The sequence below is a fragment of the Vidua chalybeata genome, chromosome 9, assembly GCF_026979565.1.
Source record: "Vidua chalybeata isolate OUT-0048 chromosome 9, bVidCha1 merged haplotype, whole genome shotgun sequence".
NCBI lineage: Eukaryota > Metazoa > Chordata > Aves > Passeriformes > Viduidae > Vidua > Vidua chalybeata.
The window spans coordinates 15,109,576-15,132,665 of NC_071538.1; the positions used below are offsets into that span (position 1 = coordinate 15,109,576).

The following is a 23,090-nucleotide window of genomic DNA, read 5'->3' on the forward strand; positions in this document are numbered from 1 at the left end:
AAATGAAGACATATAAAACACAGTGAGGTATTATGGAACAATAATGAAATATTAGCATATAATTTGGCAGATCACTAAATCAAAGCAGTTAATGCTGAGACCCCATAGCTATACCTTGTAAGATTCAGAGCATTTTAATTTAGGTAGAACTCCCTGGATCAGACATATCCACCATATACAGTCATGGCTCAGTGTTGGCCAAAGGACAATTTTGCAGACTTCTGGAATAAAACTTTCAGTTCAGTTTTCCTCAAATAAGCTCAGGACTACATTTCAATCAGCATACAGTAAGAACTAGTTACAAGATTTGCTTCAAAATTGCAGGACTGCTAAAAAAATACACTACTAAAGACACAAGCAGAATGGTTAGGATGTGCATTTATATGTATCTCATTTAATATCAAAAGGTCACAGATAATCAAATGGTATTTGTTTTATGCACTTATAGTCTAATAAATAGACAGCTTCCAGTCCTCCATATTCTTTTTCATAATATCATATATACTTGTAAGGCAACAAATTCCATTTCATGGGGAAATCCCCAGAAACAACTATAAACCAGCCCTTCCTTCCTGCCCAACTGGCAAGGAATTCTATTAGAGAGGTGAAAAAGTAAGTGCTCTGTCAACTCTGCCCTTCATTACAGACTGCCAGGCTCACAGCAAATACAACCAGTTAACTTAAAGGCAGGGGAGGACACCTTCAGCAGGTTTGGTGATGCAGCTCCTCAATTACGGCTACTCAGCCTGAGGAAGAGAAGTCATTTACATTCTCCTACAGAGCTGTTAATCCCATACACCAGGGCACTGAAAAATGCATCTCCACCTCTACCTTCATAAGTAGAGTCATGACCATCATGTCACTCTGGTGGAATCTCCTTGAGTGGAAGACACCTCCACAAAACCCTCCCCTGGGTACATGGCTGGAGATCCACATTCACCAGTGTGGGTTGGGAAACACTGAACTAGAATTTTAAGAAGCTCCAATTACAGTTCTTACAAGTTTGCAGACTTGGGTTCAAAGCATTACGCAGCCTGATCATTTGATATTTGCTATTTTCCAGCTGAGGAAAAAGTAAACAAATGAAAGGAATGAGTAGATAGAAAGAAGAGGAAAAGCAAAATGCTTACACTGAAAGAGATGGGAACTGCATCTATTGCCCTATAGCCAGCAAAATAAATGTAAATATTTTCAAATGTTACTCCAGTATGTAAGCAAATTCCCCAGGGAGGTTGTATGGCCAAATACAAGGAAAGATGATCCAAATCCCTGTTTCTAAAATGACATGATGAATGGTTAATTCTGCTTCTCTACCAAGAGCTGTGTCTTCTCATGAAATTAATTTACAATGACAATCAACACATAGTTCTATTTATTTATTTGGACTACTCAAGAACAGCAGCTGAAGAAGATTAGGTTACATTAAATTGGCCCAGGAAAACAAAGTTTTTAAGACATTCCACCAAAACCCACGACCTACCTTCACAGCCCTGAAGGAAGTGGTGACACAAAGCCAGTTCTAGCCTTGGGAAGCGCAGGGCAGGCAGAGGGGCAGGGACAGCTCAGAGCAGTGACACTGCAATGCCACTCACCCTCTGAAAAGCCATCTTTGCACAAACACACTGAAAGGGCTTCCACCCACAAAAAAGTCATGAAGAGCCTCCTTCCTTACTAAATTCCATTCCTAGTCTTTGCAATAGTAGAAATTAGACCACTAGGCAGAAGAAGTAATTTCAGATTAGCCTCAGCCGTGCTAAACACATAAACATCTTTTGCTGGCAGCTTAGATAGAATTGATTCATTGCTTGGTTTGTTAAGTGCAAACAAAGTCAAGAACTTATGTTTGGTGCCTTTAAAAGGGCCAGTTTCCTGAAGCTGGAAGTAATTATGAATCAAACCATGTGGGAAAAGCATGTAAAGCAAGAAATATGAATGACTGGGCATTGTTTAGAGCAGTTTTATACAGTTTGCCCCAAAAGTTAAGTTTCATAAGAAAGAAATGCTCATGGAAAAATAGTTTTATTAAGAGTATAAGGGGAGACAGTGATAATGTATTTATAGAAAGGGTAGAAGTGTACAATAAATACAGAGTTTTATTCTGCTTGGATGGGGGAAAAATATTCTCCTTAATATCACCAATAAAATTTCAAGCAGTAGATACCTAAGTTTATGTGCTTTAGAATTGGTATGTCTGGATAAGATTCTTGAAAGAACTTCTGAAGTAGCAGAGGACTTTTTGGACTACTAGAGATTATTAATAAATCTTCAAACACTAGGGGTTCTCCATAGCCTTGGCAGAAAGTTGAAGTACAAATGTTTTAAAAGCAAAAGGGAATAACTTATAAGCTTTTCAACCCATTTTTGATTTTGTGAACAATAGCATATTTGCCAATATGAGTTTCCACAGAGAAAGAAGAAGTAATACCTATTGTTCCAGTTATTGTGCTTACTAAAATATGACATGGGCTTGTTCTTCATGTGAGTATCCATAATGGTGCCTGCTATGTGTGAGATTGATTTCTTCTTTGATATGTTCGTCTCAGGACTAAGTTTGTACATTTTGTGTTCTTCTAACCAGCCAGATGAGTTGCATAAAATTGGGAAATCTCAGTTCTTTTTTCCCTCTTTGTATGTGTAAGGTGGAATGCTTACTATGCTTGTAGCTCTTCACCATAAGTAGCATTAACCTAATTAAATATTTATTTGTTTTCCTGGACTGAATATGGTTACAACTCGTTACAAGTTTCTACTATTGTTGTTCTACTACTGTTGCTCATGAAAAAAATTTTTACAGTTGTTACATTCACAGAAGGCTAAATTTGCTTTAGTAGCAAAACTCTGTTCAGGGAATATCTAATAGCTCATAAATGGCATGGGGGTCATCATGCTCCTTTGTTTTCTTGAAAGGAGAATGCATTAAAAGTTACACTTCATATTCTTCCTTCAGAAATCTGTTCTAAAACTCAGAGACAAAATATCTTCCTAGAAAGACCTTCTTGTTCCCTGAATAACTTTAAAAAATTGAATTAATTGGGCTATATAAGCATTGGTTAGTCCCAAAACTTCAGTTAAAGAGATTTTGGTTTTGATAGGAATTTATGTTAAAACACTAGCATTCATCATTTTATTCTTGATCTGGGTCATAAAGAGCAAAGCACCAGCACACATTGTGGAAGCAGATGATTTGTTGCTGCTTGTATTGAATCAAAGCAGTTGTAAGCTTATCCTTAAACTGATGCAAGAGCTTCCTCTCTTTAAAATCCTGGAGGTGTGTGTGTGATCACCAAGCATCAACTCTTCTGTGCCTGCCTGCAAGGCCAGCAATGTTCCACCTCCAGAGGGAAACCTACTTCCCTTTTGTGTTCTCTTGGAAATGTTGTAGGGAACCCTCATCAGATGATTGAGTGAGAATCAAGTGTATTCCAGCAGGTGAACATTATCTGTTTTACCAAGCCTTCCTCTGAACCTTGTCGCTAACTCTGAAGAGCACACTTGCTACGGTATCCAGGCACAGCTCAGTTGTCAGCCTTTAATTTATAAGCTGGCTCTGAGGAGGTTTTGTAAATGGAGTGTATGGGAAGAAACAACTTAGTATACTCAGTCTGCCTCTAATTTTGTCTTCTGCGTTGCTATCATGTGACCAGAGACATCGAAGCTTTGCTGTCTGCCTCATTCTGCTAAGATTGCCATGCATAATTTTTAGAGTATGTAGTAGGTCATCAAGGCAGGAAAGAGTTTACTGGAACAAACACATACAGACTTCCTGTGTGCTGAAGAAGGACAGTAAAACCAAGACCTACTTTTAACAGCTATGATTAGCATCTGTTAGGCAAGAAAACAATATCTTATTATGCTGCAAGAAGGGAAGAAGCCTTATTGTTGTGCTTGAGAACTGTCTAGCAGAAGAGAGGAACGAAGGAGACTGAAGGAACCCTGTTCCTTCAGGGATATTTTATTTTACTTGTTCTGTTCCCAGTCTTAAGGCTGGAAACCTAATAGTAAATTGTGATGAGTAAAGACCTCTTTATTTTAGTTGTTCTAGGACTGAAGGACAAGGTAAGTTTTCATTAGGTTGATAGATTTAGGATATGCTTTTTCCTTCAGGAAGCATGATGTTGCTGCTAGCATCCTTGAGCAATCTGCACTGGAGAAGTACTCCAAAGGACCCCAGACCTGACTAGGAGTGGTGGAAGAGGTGATGGTGTGTGCAATAAACAAAACATGATGAAGGCTACTTTGCAGCAGGAAGGTTAATGGCAGCTGTGTCTGATGTGACGTGTTGGGGAAGGAGTCATATAGCAGTTGTTGCTGTAAGATGTTTTTTAGGTTATGGGTGTTTGAATTAAATTATGAGGCTGAAATGAGCTTTTCTCTATTTACTGTTGAGAAAACCAGGCAATTAAATTAATTTTAATGAAATACTTTTTACTCTAACATTACAGAGAAGCTTATGTGATTCTTTCCCAGTTCACAGCAGAAATGAAAACAGGCAGAAATGCTAGTGCTAACACTAGCTTGCAGCCCCACTCCTGCTCTAAGAAATGAGAATCAGGACCACAAAGGGAGGGACAGAAAACTGAGAACATGTATGTGCTGTTCCTGCCTTGTCTGCCATGCAATCTGTTCCAACTCATCGAAGAATAAACTGAAAAGCCAACAAACAGTGTTTTAAATTTCCATATTGAATGTGTTTGGATAATTCTGGTTGATTTCAGACTTCTAAATCCCTGCTTAAAAATATCTTCCCCCTGGCTCCTTAAAAGAGTTAATCTTGAAGACTTCAGAAGTGTGAGCAGTGTTCTGTACAGCTGCAAAATGTCAGCTGCCTTCCTCCTGTCCCCTTTCATCCTCTTTTAGTGCCCCGTTTTTATATCATTGAAGGCAGAAATTTCCAAAGGTGGTTGTGTAACTGGACTCTTTGAGTCAGGACTCTTGATCTGTACAGGAGTCAAAACTGTATTTTAACATCATGGAACTTGGCTCAGATGATTTTGTCAAGTGTTGCTATTTTGGTGAATTAACAAGGAGAGGATAGAATTTGTCATGTTAAAAAGGGAAACCTATGGCTCAGCCTTGGAGCTCTCCTTTAGCCTGTTCACCAAACAATTTGGAAAAAAATATTTCTCTCTCTGTCTCAGAGCCATGAATAACCATCTGATGTAGGGCTGGTATTCAGTGAAGTTATGATGATACAAGATGAAGGACAGTCTGATTAATTGGACTATTCACAGTTCTTTGAGACAAACTTCATTGAGTTCTCTGACTCATGGTGCTTACCTATGGCAGTTTGGGCAGTTGGTTGGGCAGCCTTTTCAGACAAATAGCTGCTCTTTGAAGCCAAGGAAGAAAAAAAAAAAGGCATTTATCTTAGCAGAAGAACATTCACTAGAACAATGTATGGAGTAAACAGGAGGGCTTTTTTGATCTTAGTGATTCTGCAGCTGTTCTTACTGTTAAAGGTTGCAGCTATTCTCTATTTTCCCTAAAGCAGTTTGGATTTTGTTTGGTTTTGTGAGGGCACTTTTAATCACAGTAACTGCAAGGGTTCTTCCAGGACAGGGTTGTGCTCTGTATTTACAGCAAAGTTTCTGGAGGAAACATTTTTCCTCCTGTACCATTCTTCTTCTTAAGGTTTCAGTGTGGTACTTACTAGATTAATTGAAGTCTGCTTGAATTCATGACATCTGTCTCTAATAAAGGTCAGTGGAGAGAGCCTTTTTTGGACTACTGCTTCAGAAAGAGGAGTGAGGAATATTCAAAACCTCATGACTATATACAGCATTTTGTAAAAGTACTGTTAAACCACATTCCCCAATTGTGAGGTCACCTCTGCATACCATCTAGAGCACTTTATTCACTGACCAGTGTTTTTTTTCTCTGAATTTCAGTCCAGTCTGGAGAGGGGGGGAAGCACCCTTGCCATATCAAGTTGACTTTTTCTTTTGTTTAAAAATGTTGTTATTTTTTCCCAGGCTGTCCAGACCTTCCAAAGAAGAGTTTAAAGGGCATCTTTTATCACCCTTAGCCCTGGAAAGTTACTGAAGAAACTGAAAAGGGAGGATGTTCTGAAGTGTTCATGTTAGATTTCCATCTCTGCCAGTTGCTGAGAGAGATCTTTCCAAGTGCAGTTTATTCCTCTAAGGTTTGGTGTCTTCCAGCTGTCTGTGCAATAGATCTGCTGCTGCAACAGAAAGCGCTGAACTTATTTTGTGGGAAAATAAAAATGGCCAGACAAAAGACTCACCTGCCTCCAATATCTTGTCTCAAAATGCTCCCCTAGTTTAGGGAAGGAGAAAAATACACAATTGTGACACTGTCCTTGCTCCAGTGTCTGCTCCCCAGCTTCTGAGGGGAGGAAGCTTTAGGGTTCCCAAGTTTGGGATGCTGTTAAACCTCTTAATAGCTTTTGATCCCATTTATATATCTGGTGTCTATAACATACTGATGTGAAGAAATCTGCTTATTAACTGCATGTTATACAAGTGCTTCCTTTTGTCTGTTTTACTATCTTCAGGGTAATTTTGCTTGATGTTTCAATGATATGGGAAATAGTGAATAAGAAATCATGGTTGACATTTTCCATATCATTCTGCTGTGCTCTACACCTAGCAAAATGCTGAGTCCATAGCCTGGTGCATTTTACAATGAAATGAATTACATTTTTCTGAAGGAAGATTTGGTGATTAAAACCTTAGTGTGATTGATGTTCTCAGCTGGCATTTAGAACTGCTAAGCACTGGATTTTGACACTCAAATCTACTAAAGTGTATTATCCACAGACATACAACTGTAATTTTGGCTATGCTGCTCCAGGAATTCTTAGTTTACCTTTTTTTTCCCCTACAGCTATAGGCTTTGGGTAAGTATCTTTGTTTTCAGATGTACTGATTCATGTGCAGAGGATTCCTGGATTCTAATTGGATTGAATTATTTATTCTCATCTCTTTAGCACTTGTTTGTCTCTCCTGGACCTACACTGCTGAGTTCATTATACTACAAGTAGAAGAACCCTGTTCCCTGTCCGAAGAAAGCATTGCCTATTTGTAGATGTAACAGATGAGGGTTGGTGAGGATGAATTATGGGTTACAGCAACAAAATTATGACACTGCAATTTATCTTCCTTCATTCCTTCGTTTGGCAAAAATGGGTGTGATAGGTGAGCATTTTATTTCCTACTGCGCTTGTAGTTGCTTCACAGTTTATGGCCATTGCACTAACAGTGGTTTTTGAGAGGCATTTAAATAGCTAATCACAGCATTTAATTTCTGCAGATTTTGAGAATCACATAGCCTAATATCAGGGAGCACTATAATTTCTGGCTTTGGAGAAACAGAGTTCATTTAGACATTCTTTAGAAGGTTCTTGAAAAAGGAGTTCAGCTAGGAATCCCAGCTGACTGCTGAGAGAGTTTTTATTTGGCTACTAACACATCCCATCTCCAAACAGTGTGGTTTTCCTCCATTAGGTTATCCTTGTCTCCTATCTGTAAAACCAGAATGCTGATACTTATCACTGAGGATGGAAACCCAGTAATTTTGGACTTATGAAAACTAGAATAGATAAAAGTCCACTAATGTACATGTTGATTGTCAGTAAGTTACTTCATCATTAAGTTCTATGTTTTTTTGTCCAAAGATTAGTAAATAATCAAAAACTCAGGGAGCAATCATCTTAATTTTTTTTTCTTCCTTTGGTAAACAGCTGCCTTCTGTGAAAATAAAATTTCTGGATTTCATGCCTTTTGTTTATTCTAATAATTGGTATTCTAGCCATTTGTTTTTTCCTTTCCATGTTTCTTTAAAATCACAAACAAACCTGAAATGGACTGTTGTCTTTGCTCCTCATCTGTGTCTATTTGAACACAATTCTGCTTTTTCTCTGGGTTACTAGTCTTGAAGGTAAGATGTAACCAAAACAGATTATTTTTTTAAAGGGAAAGTTTACAGAAACCAAAGGAGATCAGGAGATTGGAGATATTACTCAATCTTGGAGGAGTATGCAGCATGAGATCACATACAAAATGTGCCATGGACTTTGGTTGGATTTTTTATCTTCATCCTTTAAATCTGTTTTTTGTTAAACGCAGGATTTTGTTTCTTTATTTACTCACTTAAACAAATAAAAGCTGTCTATCTTGAAATTTTTTATTCTTTTTTCCACAAGAATCCCGACACTTTTTAAGGCATTGATAAAAGGTTATTAATTGAGAAGTTCCAGGCAGTGTCTTGGTCCTTGGAAGTATAAGGGATGGTACAATGAGATATTCCTTTCTGATAGAGAAATCACTTACAGCTGTATTTCTTAAGATGTTATTGCTTAAGATGAATTCTACAATTTTTATCTTCTTCATCATCTGAGACTGTGTCTAACACAGGAGTCCCAAAGTTACATAATAAAGACTCACATAAAAAATCCTTATCAGAATGCCAAAGGATCAAAATTGAAACAAACTGAAATGAATTAGGAAGAGCAAAACAAAACCAGGGATGGCAGTTACATCCCACCCAAATGTGGGAGAGGTTCAATGGATGAACAACATACAGCCAGGTAACTGAATTGCTATAAATAGCTTGGGTTAATTTTCTTAACTATTTCAAATGCTCAAACAATTAGTACAGAATGGAAGAGATTAGGTAGAAGAAGATGAAATAAAAATCTGAAATGAAAGAGAAATAAATAACTAATTGCCAGAAAAATACCAGTGTCATAAAGCATGCTAAGCCTTTAAATAATCTTTCAGAAAAAGCATCAGGAGACTCTTCATGTGATGGTCAGAATCCTTTCATTTAGCCTGTGAGAGACAATCTTAGCCTTGGACAGGACAGGATCTCATTGGGACTTCTCACTTCTTTTCTTTTGTGCCTCATTCAGGATTGCAGGAATACAAAAAGACAAACTGAAAAAAGAAACCCAGGGCAGAAAGAAATCCCACAGCACCAGGCATGGGGAAAGTCCAGCATTCCAACACGTTTACTGCTTATTTTTACAGTGTTTAATGGCAAAGTACCACACAAAGACACAAACAGTTTCAAAGCAGCCTCCCAGCCTAGAAAGAAAATGAGGGGAAGGGGCTCTGTTTCAGTTCTTCATTATTAAAGCTCTGAAGTAAAGAAATTTCAACAAACATAAGTAACCCAATCTGTGCATTTCCCTCGCTCAAACTCCCTCCATTTTTATGGTCTTTTTAAAGTCTAGATCAAGTTTCATTTGCGTTTGCAGGGTGAAGTTTGTTATTTCTGGTTTCCCCCCCAGCAAAGACGCAATTTCTTTGTCTTTTCTTTTTAACACAAAGTTGAAATCATCATGAATATTCAAAAAATCTTTGTTGCACCTTCCCAATCTATTCTATAATAATGAAGAAATATGTAAACACACAACATCACAAAATGTCTAGCAAGACACAAAGCCTATTGGAAAAAATATTCCTTCTTTTACTTGAGTTCTGCCTAAGGAGTCCCAAAGTACGCAATATAAAATATATATCATATAGTTAATAGAGTGCACTCATATATGTTAAGATTATGTTATTGTGATTAACCATAGTGATCTTATAACCATTTTTCCAGTTGAGAAGGGCAACAACTTTTTTTTTCCTAATCCTACCTTGAAAGAAAATGACAAGACCCCTTGTTTTAAGTGCAAAATGATTCCACAAAACTCACATGTATCTCCTAACATTTGTTAAACTTCATGAGGGACTGGTTCTTCCCCAGTCAAAGTCAAACCCTGGGAAGATTTTTCCATTAGTCATCAGCTGAGATTTTGACATCCAAGGTTTTGAACTGACTATGGCAGAAGGTGAAAAGATCTACTAAGTTCCTAAGGGGGACATTTCTCTGTTCAGAAGCAACAAACCCCCAGTGTACCTGCTGAAGTCTCTTTGAAAGTAGTTTCTGAAGGATGAGTTTGAAAGAGGAGCAGAAGCAGTCACTAAGCTTCCATCTCACTGAGGAAATGAGACACCAGCAGAGCAGGAAGGAAAGGTGGCACAGAGGCACAACACAAGAGAGAAGCCCCCAAATCACATTGGTCACAAAAAGGAACTTTTCATATGCTCAACACAAGTGAATCTACACTTGCAATCTGCCAAGGCAGACACAAAGCAGTCATTAAGGTGACTAAACCAAGCATTCAGAGAGCACTAAGTAACAAGAATAACAATACAACCTTCAGCTTGGCCCACTTAATAAGCATTAAATACAGTCTATAATTAACTCCACGTTCATGATCTTCCTTTGGAAATCTCATTTAATTCAATGCAAACATAGATTCTGCTTGGGGAATGATTCAGAATTTGTAGTGAATGAGACTCTTGTTTCTAAGACCTGGCCAGTCTCAAAGAACTACTACAATATAAATATTTAATAATAACAAAAGCATGCAACTCGTTGCCAAGCACAGATGTTAGAAGTGACTGCAAATCTTGGCGTTTGGTGGCACCCAGTAATCCACTGGCTGAGTCACTAAAGTGATTGATAGCCTTAAGTTGTTCAGGAACTATTGACCCCCCCCCCCCCCCCCGCCCAAGAATGAAAATCTGTGAGTTGTATCATAGTTTTTGTGTGTTTTTCTCTACACAACCAGCAAATGTCAGATGTTATCCTTACAGGTTTTGAAAAGGTTTCTCCTGCTTGGGAAAACTCTTTAGCAGGGAGCAACAGATGCAACTGGCCTGTTTCTATACTTAGTGCATATTTTGCTTTGATATTCTAATTCTGGTAATGATGTTATGGTCATTATAAACATAACTAAAATATAAACGCCTCTTGCAACAGATTTTTTTCACTAACCTGGTCCTAAGGAGACTTATGTCTTGTTTTGACTAAGGGAATAATTAATTCATAAACTGCATTGCCTATGGAAGTCCTCAGCTTTCCATTCACCCTGCATGTCATTAACAATCTCCACCTGGATATCATCCTGCCCTTTAAAGGTTCTTAGACTTTCTAAAGAAGATCTCTCCTAGGCACAGGCACCAGAAAGGGCACATCTTCCATCTTAATATTCTTCTTTCCAACAAGACTGACCAGAACCTGTCATTTCCATGAAGCCTGCATACAGGATCTTTAAAAGTGGCCATCCCCTTACAGGTGAGATTCCTGTCCATGCCAGCCTCTCTAATTACAGCAAGGCATTTATCAGCTCCCACTGAAAACACTACTCAAGTGCTTCTGACAGAATTCCTTCCAAAGTGAACAAATCTGGTTTCATTAGCATTTCCATGAATTCAGAGAGAACAAAACCATTACATTCCTGTAACAACAGCAGACTGTACTATATCTGAATAACAGACTCAGGATGTCTGCAGAGTAAAGGACATTAAAGTAGCAATGCATGAAAAAACTAAAGATGCAAAGTCAAATGGACACATTACTACTTACTGATGACAAATGTTTTCCTTCATATGACATTCAAAATGCAAGTCAGAGTACTTAAGGTGTAATGCAGATCTACCTTTGTAGAAAATGTTAGTCTTATGGGCCATTAGTTTCAATGACATCAACTGACATAGCCAGCAACAGGTTTTGAGCAAACAAAAGATTAAGAAAAAAAATCCTAAGAAAACTAATTGTTGCCCTAAGTGCTTCAAGTCACACAAGGTTCTCACATGCTGTCAATTAAGTGAACCCTATAAAGTTATGATTTATGGCAAGATTCCACCAGAATGATTATATCACAACAACAGACACAATTCAATTATTTCTGCCAATAAAGTAATCAGTGCAAAACATATTACCCCTTTCAACTCTAAACATTTTTTTAATCAGAAAGTGCTTCTATGATGGTACCATTTTGACTCAGTCACAGCAAGTATTTTAAACCACTAAATCCCACTGAATTCAGTCTGTACTTAGAAATTTGGTATCACAAAATTTCTGACCACAAAAAGTGAATTTGTAGAATGGTAGCAAAGTCCTCTAGACTATCAGCCATTTTTCTTCCAAAATTTATTTCCTATGTTTTATGGTATTTTCAGCCATTTTCTGTCTTCCATGCTATTAAAAAGAAAAACCAAAAAACCCAGAATAATTCAGACCAGAAGTGAAGTCTGCAGGTCATCAGCTCTATTCTCAAAGCAGGATCAGCTTTAATTCTACAGAAGAAGAAAATAAACCACAAAAACAAACAAACAAACAAAAAAACCTAAAAAACCTGCAGTTAAAAAAGAAAAGTTATTTCACCTATATATAGTACTTGCTTTCTTTTTCCTTAAGTTAACTTGAAGTATTTACCTTATCATGCTGATTCTGTTACAAGTGTTTCTAGAAGCTAACTTTATGACTTTGAAAAATAAACATGCATATTTAGAGTACTATATGAACATATATTTTTAAGTAGTCAACAAAATCCTTTTTTAATCAAACGAATGGAGAGGTTTTTATAATGGGTAGGTTTTAAGAAAATAAATCAGTGTTCTGGAAGCCCTCTAGCAGGTAAAAGCTTCACTTGGCCTCATGCTGAAGAATAAGAAAAAGCAGACTGTGCCTCGGAGAGCTGTAATCAAACAGGTAAGTCAGCAAAGAAGGGGGAAAAGAATGGAACAGAGGCCTGAGGGGAAGGAAGACTCAAGGGGATTTGCTAAAAGCAAAATGAAAAGGACAGTGCAAGTAGAAGGAGAAGGAAGAGGAAGACTGAAGCAGTGGTTTGGATGCAGCACAGACTGCAGGGATGACAACTGTGTGTGGACAGTCAGCGGGCGTGTTCAATAAATTGGACATTACAAAATACACAAAAATAGCCTGGAAAAAAACAATCAGTCTAGTTAAAAACTTAAAAAACATTTTCCCTCTCCAACACTCAGACATTCACTCAAAGGTTACTTTACCAACTTCACAATTTTGGATTCATCTCTTTGCTTTGACTTCTAGATGCATAAATTGAAGGTAATGTATCATGTGAATCTCATGCCACAGTGTTGTATGGGTACACATACTATTGTCTGTAAATCACTAGGATGTCCCAACACAGAAAATTTAACAAAGAAAATGGGTAACTGTGCCACCAGCATGGGTTCCAGACAGCATGCAACAAAAACTGTGTGGAACACTACATTGAATGAGACCAGAAAGAAACCTTGAGCTATTCACACAGTCAGCACTATCCTTCCTGACCACTGAGCGAGACACAGAGCCTTTGGAGGAAAATAAATAAACAAATAGTCAAAATTCCTTCTTTCTCATATTCATTCTGCAATCTTTTTGCTATATGTTACTATAAGTGAGTTTATGTACTCAGCTGCTTCTGCAAAAGAAGTTCCTACCTAGAGACTTTCTCATCTCCTGCAAGCAGCAGTTCCCAACATACTTAGGAGTGTGTTATTCCATTATGGAAGCTCACAGGCTCCTCATCATCACTAAACTGAATTGTTTCACCCTACAGGTAAAATGATATTTTCAAAACATTAAGAATGGGGCCTATATTGATATGACATGTTGTGCAGGGGATGCGTTCTCAAGTCATTCAAAGCCACGAGATTGGGCCCTTTTAAGTAGGCGGCTTTTCTACTTTTAGTAGTGTTTTTGCTCCCAGCACCAAAAAATTCCATCAGGTTGCTGACCCCAGAAACAGGTTCCTACTGACCCCTAGTGTTCGGCAACCCAGGCTCAATTCGACTGATTTAAGGCAAAAAGCATGAGAAGCATCTTCATCCTTCAGCACCGCAGCGTCCTTCTGACATAGCAAGAGGTCCCTGCCTTGTGCTGAGGTTCTTTCTGCTCTATTTTATCAACAAAAATAGTAGTATCAATTTTTAAAGGAACAAGAAGAAAGGAAATATAAATTCATAACCATCCCAGCAAATTGTAGATTCACACTTCTTCTTTCACATCTGTAATTAATTTTTCATTTGGAAGATTAAGAGAAGGATATCAAGAGCAGACTGACAGTTACGGCTTCAAGTGAGTATTTATAGACTCTTGATCAGTTATTAAGGAATTAATGACAGTGAACCACAATCCAAGCTGGCCTGCAAAGCCTAGTGCAAGGAAAGGAGTTGTAATTGCCAGGTTGCTGCAGGACTTGGCTGTCCCAGGAAGATGTGTAGAGTCTAGTGAGCCAGCTGCCCAGGTGACATAAAAGTTGCTTACAACAGAAAGCTGTAACTACAGAAATGATGAAGAATCCTACTGTTCTACTTACAATTTTGAGTCCAGGTTCAGGAGAAAGCCCAGTTTGTCATATTCTGGAAAACAAAAGCAAAGGACACTATATCATAAAAGTTGCAAGAGTTTCCTCTGCAAAAGGCACCAAAACCAAACAGCAGTAAGTCCTTATAGCAGCTGTTAATACAGATTATTGTTACTCCAAGGTATTCCTAAATTAACATTTCTCAATCTCCAGGAAATACCACAGCAAGAGAACACATGGGTAACCATTAATTTAGAAATCACTAGAATTAAGCAAACTATCCAGAGTGATAAAAAGTATTACTGAAACCACTTATGCAGTGATAAACAAAGCTTTCCTCCTTGCTGTACAAATAATTTTGACACTAAACTGTAAGAAAAACATTCCTCCTAAGTTCTGATGTGCAGAGCTTTGAAATTTTTCTTCATTTCTTGTCTATTCCAACCCAAAACTTCATAATCAAGCAGCTCTTCTTCAAGAGAAAGCAACTCATGGTGGCAAAAATGCTTCAAATTCAGGTGTTGTTCAGTAGGAAACTGCAAAGTCAGTTAATAGCATGAACACAGGATAGCTACAGAAAAAAAACTATCACTCAGAACATCTAACTTATGTACAAAATAAGCTTTTCATTCAGCATCTCTGAATATATTGTGATCTTGTAAATCTGGATAAAAAAAAACTATTAGAATTTACATGATATACACAAGGAAAAGGTGCAGTGTTCCCTGAGCTTAACCCAGCTGAAGGCCTCCTCACACTGAGGACCCCTGGGTCTCACAGCTATACAATAAAAAAAAAAAATACAAACAGAGAAGTAAAATAGATAACCCAATCAGAGATTAAAAGAAACAACAACAAGAAAAAAAATTTCTCATAAGCTTTTAGAAAGACCTCATTGGAAATACAAGATGACTTTTCTCATGAGACACCCCTAGAATTTCTGGTGCAGTACTTTACCTCTGAAGATTACAAGCTTTTCACACTCTCATTTACTGGCAGAACAGCCAAGCCTAAACATGTACCTTAGACACAATGACTGCAGCAGATAGGTCAATGTAAACTGTGCCATTGGTTTCAATCCCATTAAGATTTAATTCCTGAGCCAAGGGAAGTATTCTATTTGACATCACTTAGGTAACAGAAGCTGCAGAACACGTGCATGCTTGATGTTGGCACATACTGTCTGTTCCCTGCCAGCACTCGAGTGCCACCCACCATCCCCACTCCACCTGTGCATCTCTCCTCCACTCTCCACATACTGACAGTTCTGTTTCCCCCATGTGCTGCTTTCCTCATAATTTCTTCCCAGTTTATTCCTCCCACAAGAAATTATGTCCTGTACAACCTCACCTCCTCCGCCAGTAGGATTGTGCATAGGAAGGTATCCATTCCATAAGAAGAAACATGCCTTCAATTTTTATTAACCCTTCTGACTCCCAAAACTAACATCTGTACTAAGCAAACAGCCACAAAGATTTTTTTTCAATAACTCTTTTTTTAAAACCATCTATAGCCACTGACCCATCTGTCATTAGTCTTATCTCATTCAAACCAACATTCCCTTCTTCCCAACAGGAAATACAAAAAGAGGAAATGCAATAAGAGATATATCACCTCATAACTACAACAACATCCTGGACTTTCTATTAACTCAGCACTTCATCAGCTTTGCAACTAAAGCACCAGAACACTGACATGAGCTAAGCACTAAGGCTAGACCTCCACTGCAGTGTTTCGCAAGATTTCTCTTTTGTTTGTCACAAATGTTTCACCTTCCCCAGGCTTTAAGTTTTGATGTTCACTGATTATTACTGACAGAGATACAAAGTAATTTCTTAAAATTATATGTCAACTACCTTGCAACAGGCACTTTTCAAAAAAATGTATTACAAAACTACATTTCTGGTTCCAAGCCAGATGCAGGGGTATGTTCTTGATTTTCAGTAGGCTTTAAGTACAGTTTCAGGCTGTAACATCAAACCAGAAGCATCCACGCCCCTTCCTCTTGCTGGCAGGTGAGATGTGCAAACTACTGCAGGCAGAGAAATGCTGCTCTCACCACGGGCCATCTCACACCCATGGGCACTTTTGGAAGTTACCATTACTATTAGCTTGGAAATTAATCTCTATCACAGGCTGCTCCCCCAGGAAAGACACTAGGACTCTCCACAAGTACAGTCTGGAGAACTCCCTTCACATTTAAGCATGTTGGTAGGTCTGATCCAGCCCAGGCCATGTCTGGCCCACCAATTTCCAGACCAGACACTTCTATGGCTCTGTGGCACAGGATCTGCTTTTAAAGCAAAAAATGCGTAAAGGTAATAAAAAGCTTAGTTTGCACCCCCTGGAAGAACATCATGGAGTATTCTGAACAAGACTTTATATTATCAGCCCACAGAAGACTGAAAGGCCCATGAAAGATAGAAGTAACACTATTAGAAGAGCACAAGTCATTCTAAAGATCACAATCACCTGTGCTAAGGACCTACAGATCTCAGCTGACAATGTGGTACAGCAGTGCACAGAAGCACAAAAATGAACAAACATGGGAAATGAAGCTTCATCATGCACCATAAGAACAAGAGGTCATCTTAGGTCAAAACCAAAATGCATTTCTACATTTCCAGGAAGATCAGAACTGAATAAGAATCTAAGAACTGACAACTATTTCATAATAAAGCATGTAATTGGGATTACATGAACAGAAATAGAGCCAAGCATAGCAATTTCTATAAATTATGCAAATCCTGTGCCAAATTCAATGTTGGCATTAGCATGGAAATTCCTCCAAAGAATCCAACAGAAATCCAGCTACCAGGCTGCAAGTGAGAGATGCATTGTCTCATGACTGAAAAACTCCATGCAGCCCACCCAGGAAGCCATAAAGCCCAGTGTACAGTATCTAGCAAATACTCAAGTTGCCTTTTGCATCTGCAGCCAATATAGCTATATAGAAGCAAAATGGGCAAAAACTTCCCCTTATGTTACTAATCTGAAATCAACAGTCCAGGAATTAACTTGGCATAGTGGTTTTAGCCTTTCAAGCTAACTGTAACCAATTTCACTGATACTAACCCTTGAGTGCTAACCCTTTTAGCAGCCAGCTACTTAGAAGCACAGTACAAATAACTTTGCCTACAGAAATAGAAAATTAAACTTTTTTTTTAAAGATGGGCTATATGCAGTTCTAGCTCTGTGTTTAACTGGTAATTGCAAGAACAGGAGGGAAGGCACAAGATTCAATTTCGTTATTTTATTCAAAATGTTTGTGTTTGTCAAAGAAATCAGTATTATTCTCAAGAGTCAGAAGTCCTATCAAGGATGCTCAGACCACCCTGATACATTTCATCCTGTCCAGTGCAGTTTGGTCTCTGCAGAATTGAGGATCCAATTGAGCCAAGCCCTGGTCACTATTCACATGCAAGTTCTACATCTGCAGCAAAGGCCACAAGTAAAATAACTTATTCTGCAATGAAAAAGGCCAAACACATCACATTCACCTTGGACTAAGAAAACACATATGGACAGTTATAAAAGTTCAACAATGTAAATAATTCTGCTAGAACTCGAGAGACAAGAAAGAATTAATGAAAAAAAGTCATGTTAAATGGATCAGCTGAAAAGGACAAAAGAAATCTTTTATTCCAAAGTTTAAAAAAAGAGCAGTCAGGACTACTGAGCAACAATCAAAGTACTGGATAAACAAAGACTTAATGTTGCATCCTTTCCTTAGGATTTTTACTTTAACATCTTCAGTGATAGAATTTACTGATGAAAACATTATCTTCTATTTAAATAACCAGGGAATAAAAAAGACTGCGAAGGCAAGTTCAGGAGTGGTAAAGCTGAGGCCACCCGAGCTTCTCAGCCCAGCCCTGCATGGACTGCATGCAGGTCTGTGTTTCAGTTTCCTCCTCACCCCCACTCATGCTTTTGCATATGCATTTACCAGCCTTTTTCTCCAGGTTGCCAAGTGACATCAAGGAAAACACCAAGAAAACTGCTAAGACAAAGCCCAGTCCCTGGTGCCTTTCCCTGCTCTGTAACAATCACAGAAGGAGCAAAAGTGACAATTGTAAAGCTAAGTGCTCAGCCCTTGCAGCCCAGCACCAGAAGCTTACATCACCAATCTACACCTACACATCCTAATAAAACCATAGCAACCTCCAATGGTAGAAAAGCAACAACTGACTGCTTTAAGCTGAATTTAGGAAAGACTCCAATAAGAGGATGAAAAATTTCCTCCTCTGATATGCATGTGCCCTTTCACTTTCCCCAGGAAGTCATCAAGTTTCAAGCCTTTGCTAAACAGTTGTTCCATTTACTGCCATAAGTCCACTTGGCAAATGGAGTTAATTCTGCCCTACTGAGTCTCCCAACATACTCTTTATTCTATAAATTTTACTGTATTTCCTAATAAAAGTCAAGACCAATATTAACAAAACAGTAATCTATATTACTTTAGTGACTTACAAGATGTGCTGATTTGATGCAGAGATGTCACAAGGGAGAGAAAAATTACATTTAAATACTTTTAATTTGAATCATTTATTAAGCTACTTCTTGACATTTGCACCTCAGATCATTCACAGCTGTATTTTCAACTGGAGGAATAGAGCATTAATAAGAAGACATATGATGATACTGAACATGCTGGCAAAGTCACATAAGGACTATGAAACTGCTTCATGACAGTCACTGGCAAAGATTCAAGCAGCTCCCACAGTCTACACTCAGAAAAATAAAGAATGAAGTAGAACTTCATTAATCAAAAATGAAAAGGAAAAAGCATTTCTTCAGAAAAAAGCCACTAAAACCAGCAGAGAAAATACATGTATTTCCCTTTTTTCTTTCTGTCTTACAGGAATGAAGAAATATACAGCATAGTAAGTTCATCTCTCCTTTCACATCATTATCATATAGCACTAAGACAGAAATGCTATTTGGGTGAAAAACCCCAATACACTAGAACCACATCAGCTCCAAACATTAATTAAAGTTGCTTTCCTCAAACCAAGAACACCTAAAGTTAATTACCACTCACCTGAAAATCCAGGATATATCAGAGTTTGCAGCTGTAGACATTTGTACTATCAGAGTATCATTGAGAAATCAAATAAACAGCAAGGAATCTTCTGCAAGTCAATGTTTTTGTCTTATGCTAGGAATCTATCACTACTCTACCCATTTGATACCTCATTCAGTTGCATTTCTATTCCTGGCCTCCATCCTTACCACTCTCCATCCAAAATGTAGGCATGTAGTCATCAAATTCACTCTGGAGAACAGACAGAGGCTTATTCTCATCCTTCACAAAATGGTTATCTGAGCATCTCCAGCAGCTGAATGAAACAGAGAAAGTTTCCTTCATAGTTCTCACAGCTTTTCCCAAAATGGTTATGGACTTTGACTTAAGGAATCACTAACAGCAAACTCTAAAATAAGCACAGATTTAAATTCTCAGATGATTACTCCACTGTAAGTGTGAACTCAGCATTTGGAAACGTGGTCTTACATGTAGGCTTTCATAAGCACATGAGCTGCAGCAGATAGCTACTCTAAACCAAAGTTTGGAAATCCAGAAGAGTTAATACATGGAAACAAGTTGAGCAAGACCTAGATAACACTTGGCTGCTTGTAATGTTGGAACTAGAACCTTATAAGCCTGCAAATGAGAACATCTGCTATGAATCAGTGGTCAGTGCTGCAATCAAACATGTCTAACAAGAGCATAAGCCTACAGCCCAAAGGCATTCAGTATTTTCAGCAAGCACAGTAGCATCTGGGAAACTTGCACATCCAGTGAACTCCTATCCAAGTCTTACAGAAGAAAAATTTAGCTTGCTGTCAGACACAGGAGGTAGGAAAAAGTCTTGAACAAAAATAGCAGGGGTATAAATCTAACTTTCAAGGTCCAATGTTTGATTTGGTAGCAACAAAGTAAAACAAAGCAACTGGAGAGGAAAGAAAAAAAATAAAAGGAGCACTAGCTGTCTATGGGTGAATGAAATCTAGGTCTCCTCAAACAACCTGCGTCCTGATTATTTCCCCAACTTCAGAGCATGACACCCTTCTTTCTGAAATGCTTTCAGCTGAAACACTGGCCAAGACATAACATCAAACACTTATCTCAGCTGCCCAAGCTTTATCTTTTAAGGGAAGAGACAGCCATGAAGAGAATTACAAAAACATCTGGACTTGTGAAGGCTGGACTACAGCGTGAACCTCATGGTTCAGCCTCACTCAAAACACATTTGGCTTGCATGCCCTCTACTCAATAATCCCCTATGAAGCTCCATAGCCAGATGAGCTCCTGAGCACTCAGTTCAGAAAGTTTATCCAGAAAAACCTAGATGGTGTCATTAATCTGAGTTGCATAAGGACAGATATCCAGCATTTCTGAAAACTGAGACTTGCATATGGGACAAAGTTAAGGGGAAAGCCAAGGTAAGGACAAACAGTCAATTCAAGTATGATACAGAAGCTGCAACAAGACATTGCCCTTCACATGGCATGATTAACAAGTATTAAAAGGACTTCTAAGCCATTTAATATGCAAATATCAGTACCAGTTTTAAGCAGCATGAAATCTTGACAGGGACACTATTATTCTCAGCTGGTTTTGACTAATAAAGAAAAAGGTATATGTAATTTTATGTTTCAAAGCATATAACTTGATCTGAAACATCACCTACTGGGAATGGCTGGGCCTGGAGCTGCCATGGTTTCTGTGGGTTCTTTCTGGGCTCTGTCTTTTCCTGGGTCTGCAGCAAGGTGAGATGGGATGGACAGCGGAAGCACAATAGCCACAGTTTTTCTCTCTCTCCTTCCTGTTCAACAAGGAAAGCTATCCCTCAGTTGGACAGATATCACACATCTTGACATCTTATTACACATACCAGTTCAGAGCAAGGTGAAGTTTGCAGCACAGTAAGTGCAAAGTACTAAACACAAGAACAATAAGCGTACAGCTTTCTCGGACTTTTCTGAGCCTCCCTTCTCAAATATAATGAGTTTTCTTCATATTTCTTTAATGAAGGAAGTCAGTCTTGTTGCAGTGAAAGGGTTTACAAAAGATCAAGTCTTACTGTCTCAATTCCTAAGCAATCCAAGCTTGAGTTGTAAAATGCAAGCAGAACGAGGATCCAGGCAGTGCAATGGCTCGCATGAGCCTGTCTCCCACCCTCCATATTAACAGAACTCCAAAAGACACAGAGCAGTTGAACTGTTTTTCATCACTAAGTTTACTTTCCTATTGGTGGAAACATTTATGGTTAACTCCATAGACACAAAATCTGTGGTTAAAATTCAAGCAAGGGTATCTCAAACGTATGCAACTTCCTCCCTACTTCTGCAGACTGAAGAGACCACCACCCAATACAGGAGACAGGCAACAACACACTTCAGTTATGACACATTAATTAGTAAGAGAGAATTAATAGAGGGTTTCTTCCTCCCATACACACAACAACATATCCATTTGACACCCTAGGGATATTCCCACATCAGATCATGCACTAAGAATAGATCTGTTTCCAGATACAAGTTTTAGAGGAGATACAGGGACAGTAGAAAAAGTTTGAAGTGTTTTAAACAAAGTTACTACCACTAGTTCAGGGGTTAGTAAATCAGATGTGTGTTCAAGCTTCAATGTTAGTGTCAGGCAGCAGGCTGTCTTTCAAAGTGTGCAGGCAGAAGACAGGTGCTATGTTGGAAGGCAGCATGTTCCCCCTATCAACCTAAGAGGAAAGGCTGGCAAGCATGATAAAACAAACAAAAAAAAAAGCCAAGCAAAGGTTTTGTTTTTTGTGGAAGACAATAAATATCCCCATCTTTAAGTGTTAAGGGGTTTAAAGTTATAAAAGCAATTCTTAGCCTTTCCCTTGCACTTCATGTATCAATATATACACACTGTAAACTGAATTTCATCAAATATCATGCCCACTATGGTGTGCCTTGGCTGCAGCTTGCACATTACACACAGCCAAATGGAGAGTTACTGATCTAGTGAAGTGCTCCCAACACAAAAGAAATTTTGATTTCTGGTTCAATTTAATTGTAGGTCATGCTTAGGTTCCAAACAAAATGAGATTGGGAAGGATTTGCCCTGGGGTTCAATAATGCTGGTCAATCTCCACCAAAAAAAAAAAAAAAATTTCCAGCCCTATTGGTTTAGTTACGACACTTTCATCTTCTCCTTCCTGGAAGCATTCCTAGTGTCTTTCCCCAAATAACTCAACTGTTTGTTTAGCTGGGAAACTATCCTAGTAGCATGAAATAGTTTTTCTTCAGCTGGTAGGTGACATCATCTTAATGCCTTTCACATGAGAAGAGGAGCACAAACTGCATCATCAACACGTGTCCAGGTCGTTTCCTCACTGGGTAAGGGAAGAGTCCCACAGGTTAATCCTTGTGTCGTACTAAGGCTCACAGAACTCCCACTGCACTGGGAAAGGACCTATTTACCCTTTGGCTAGATGGTTGATTCCCACAGAAGTCTGACGCAGTGTCCTGCCTCCCAACATGGCTACCATGTCCAATTAAGTAGAAGCCTTGTCATGAGGTGGGAGATAGAGAAGAAGGCAATGTTGTACCTGAGCCTATTGTACGTCCAACGGAGTCAAAGGAAAGAACCACTGAATCTGTAACACAAGAGTACAAGTTCATTTTCCCCTTTCTTTCAGCAGCATTTCTTGCTGTAACATTTTTTGTTCTTTTGCTTAAGCAATTCCTTGTGCACCCTTCTGCCAGGAAGCAAAACAACTTCTTCACCAACCAGACAAAACAACAGGCACCTAGCAGAGGCAGAATATCGGAGTACGCAATAAATCACAGTCCCGTTAACCAATGAAGCAGCCTCAATTCATTGAAAATAATTTCTTTTTATGTCTAATAAGCCTGGTCAACTGAATTATAACATGCTTTGACTGTTGGCCTAGAGAGTTTTTTCTTATCAAATGCA

General features: G+C 38.5%; 1 protein-coding gene across 6 annotated transcripts in view; it reads right to left on the minus strand.

Annotated features, from left to right (window-relative positions):
• ST3GAL3 (ST3 beta-galactoside alpha-2,3-sialyltransferase 3) overlaps window positions 1-23,090 on the minus strand; it is a 173,114-nt gene that overhangs the window by 114,014 nt on the left and 36,010 nt on the right. For 3 of the 6 annotated variants that reach the window (XM_053950059.1, XM_053950061.1, XM_053950060.1), the window contains exons 3-5: window positions 22,723-22,770; window positions 20,824-20,958; window positions 14,141-14,183 (exon numbers count right to left, since the gene is read on the minus strand). In XM_053950059.1, coding sequence (XP_053806034.1) covers window positions 14,141-14,183; window positions 20,824-20,958; window positions 22,723-22,770 — 226 coding nt within the window. Of the gene's footprint in view, window positions 1-14,140; window positions 14,184-19,363; window positions 19,384-20,823; window positions 20,959-22,722; window positions 22,771-23,090 lie in introns of those variants that run through there. The other 3 variants (XM_053950062.1, XM_053950065.1, XM_053950063.1) reach the window with 3 other exon arrangements.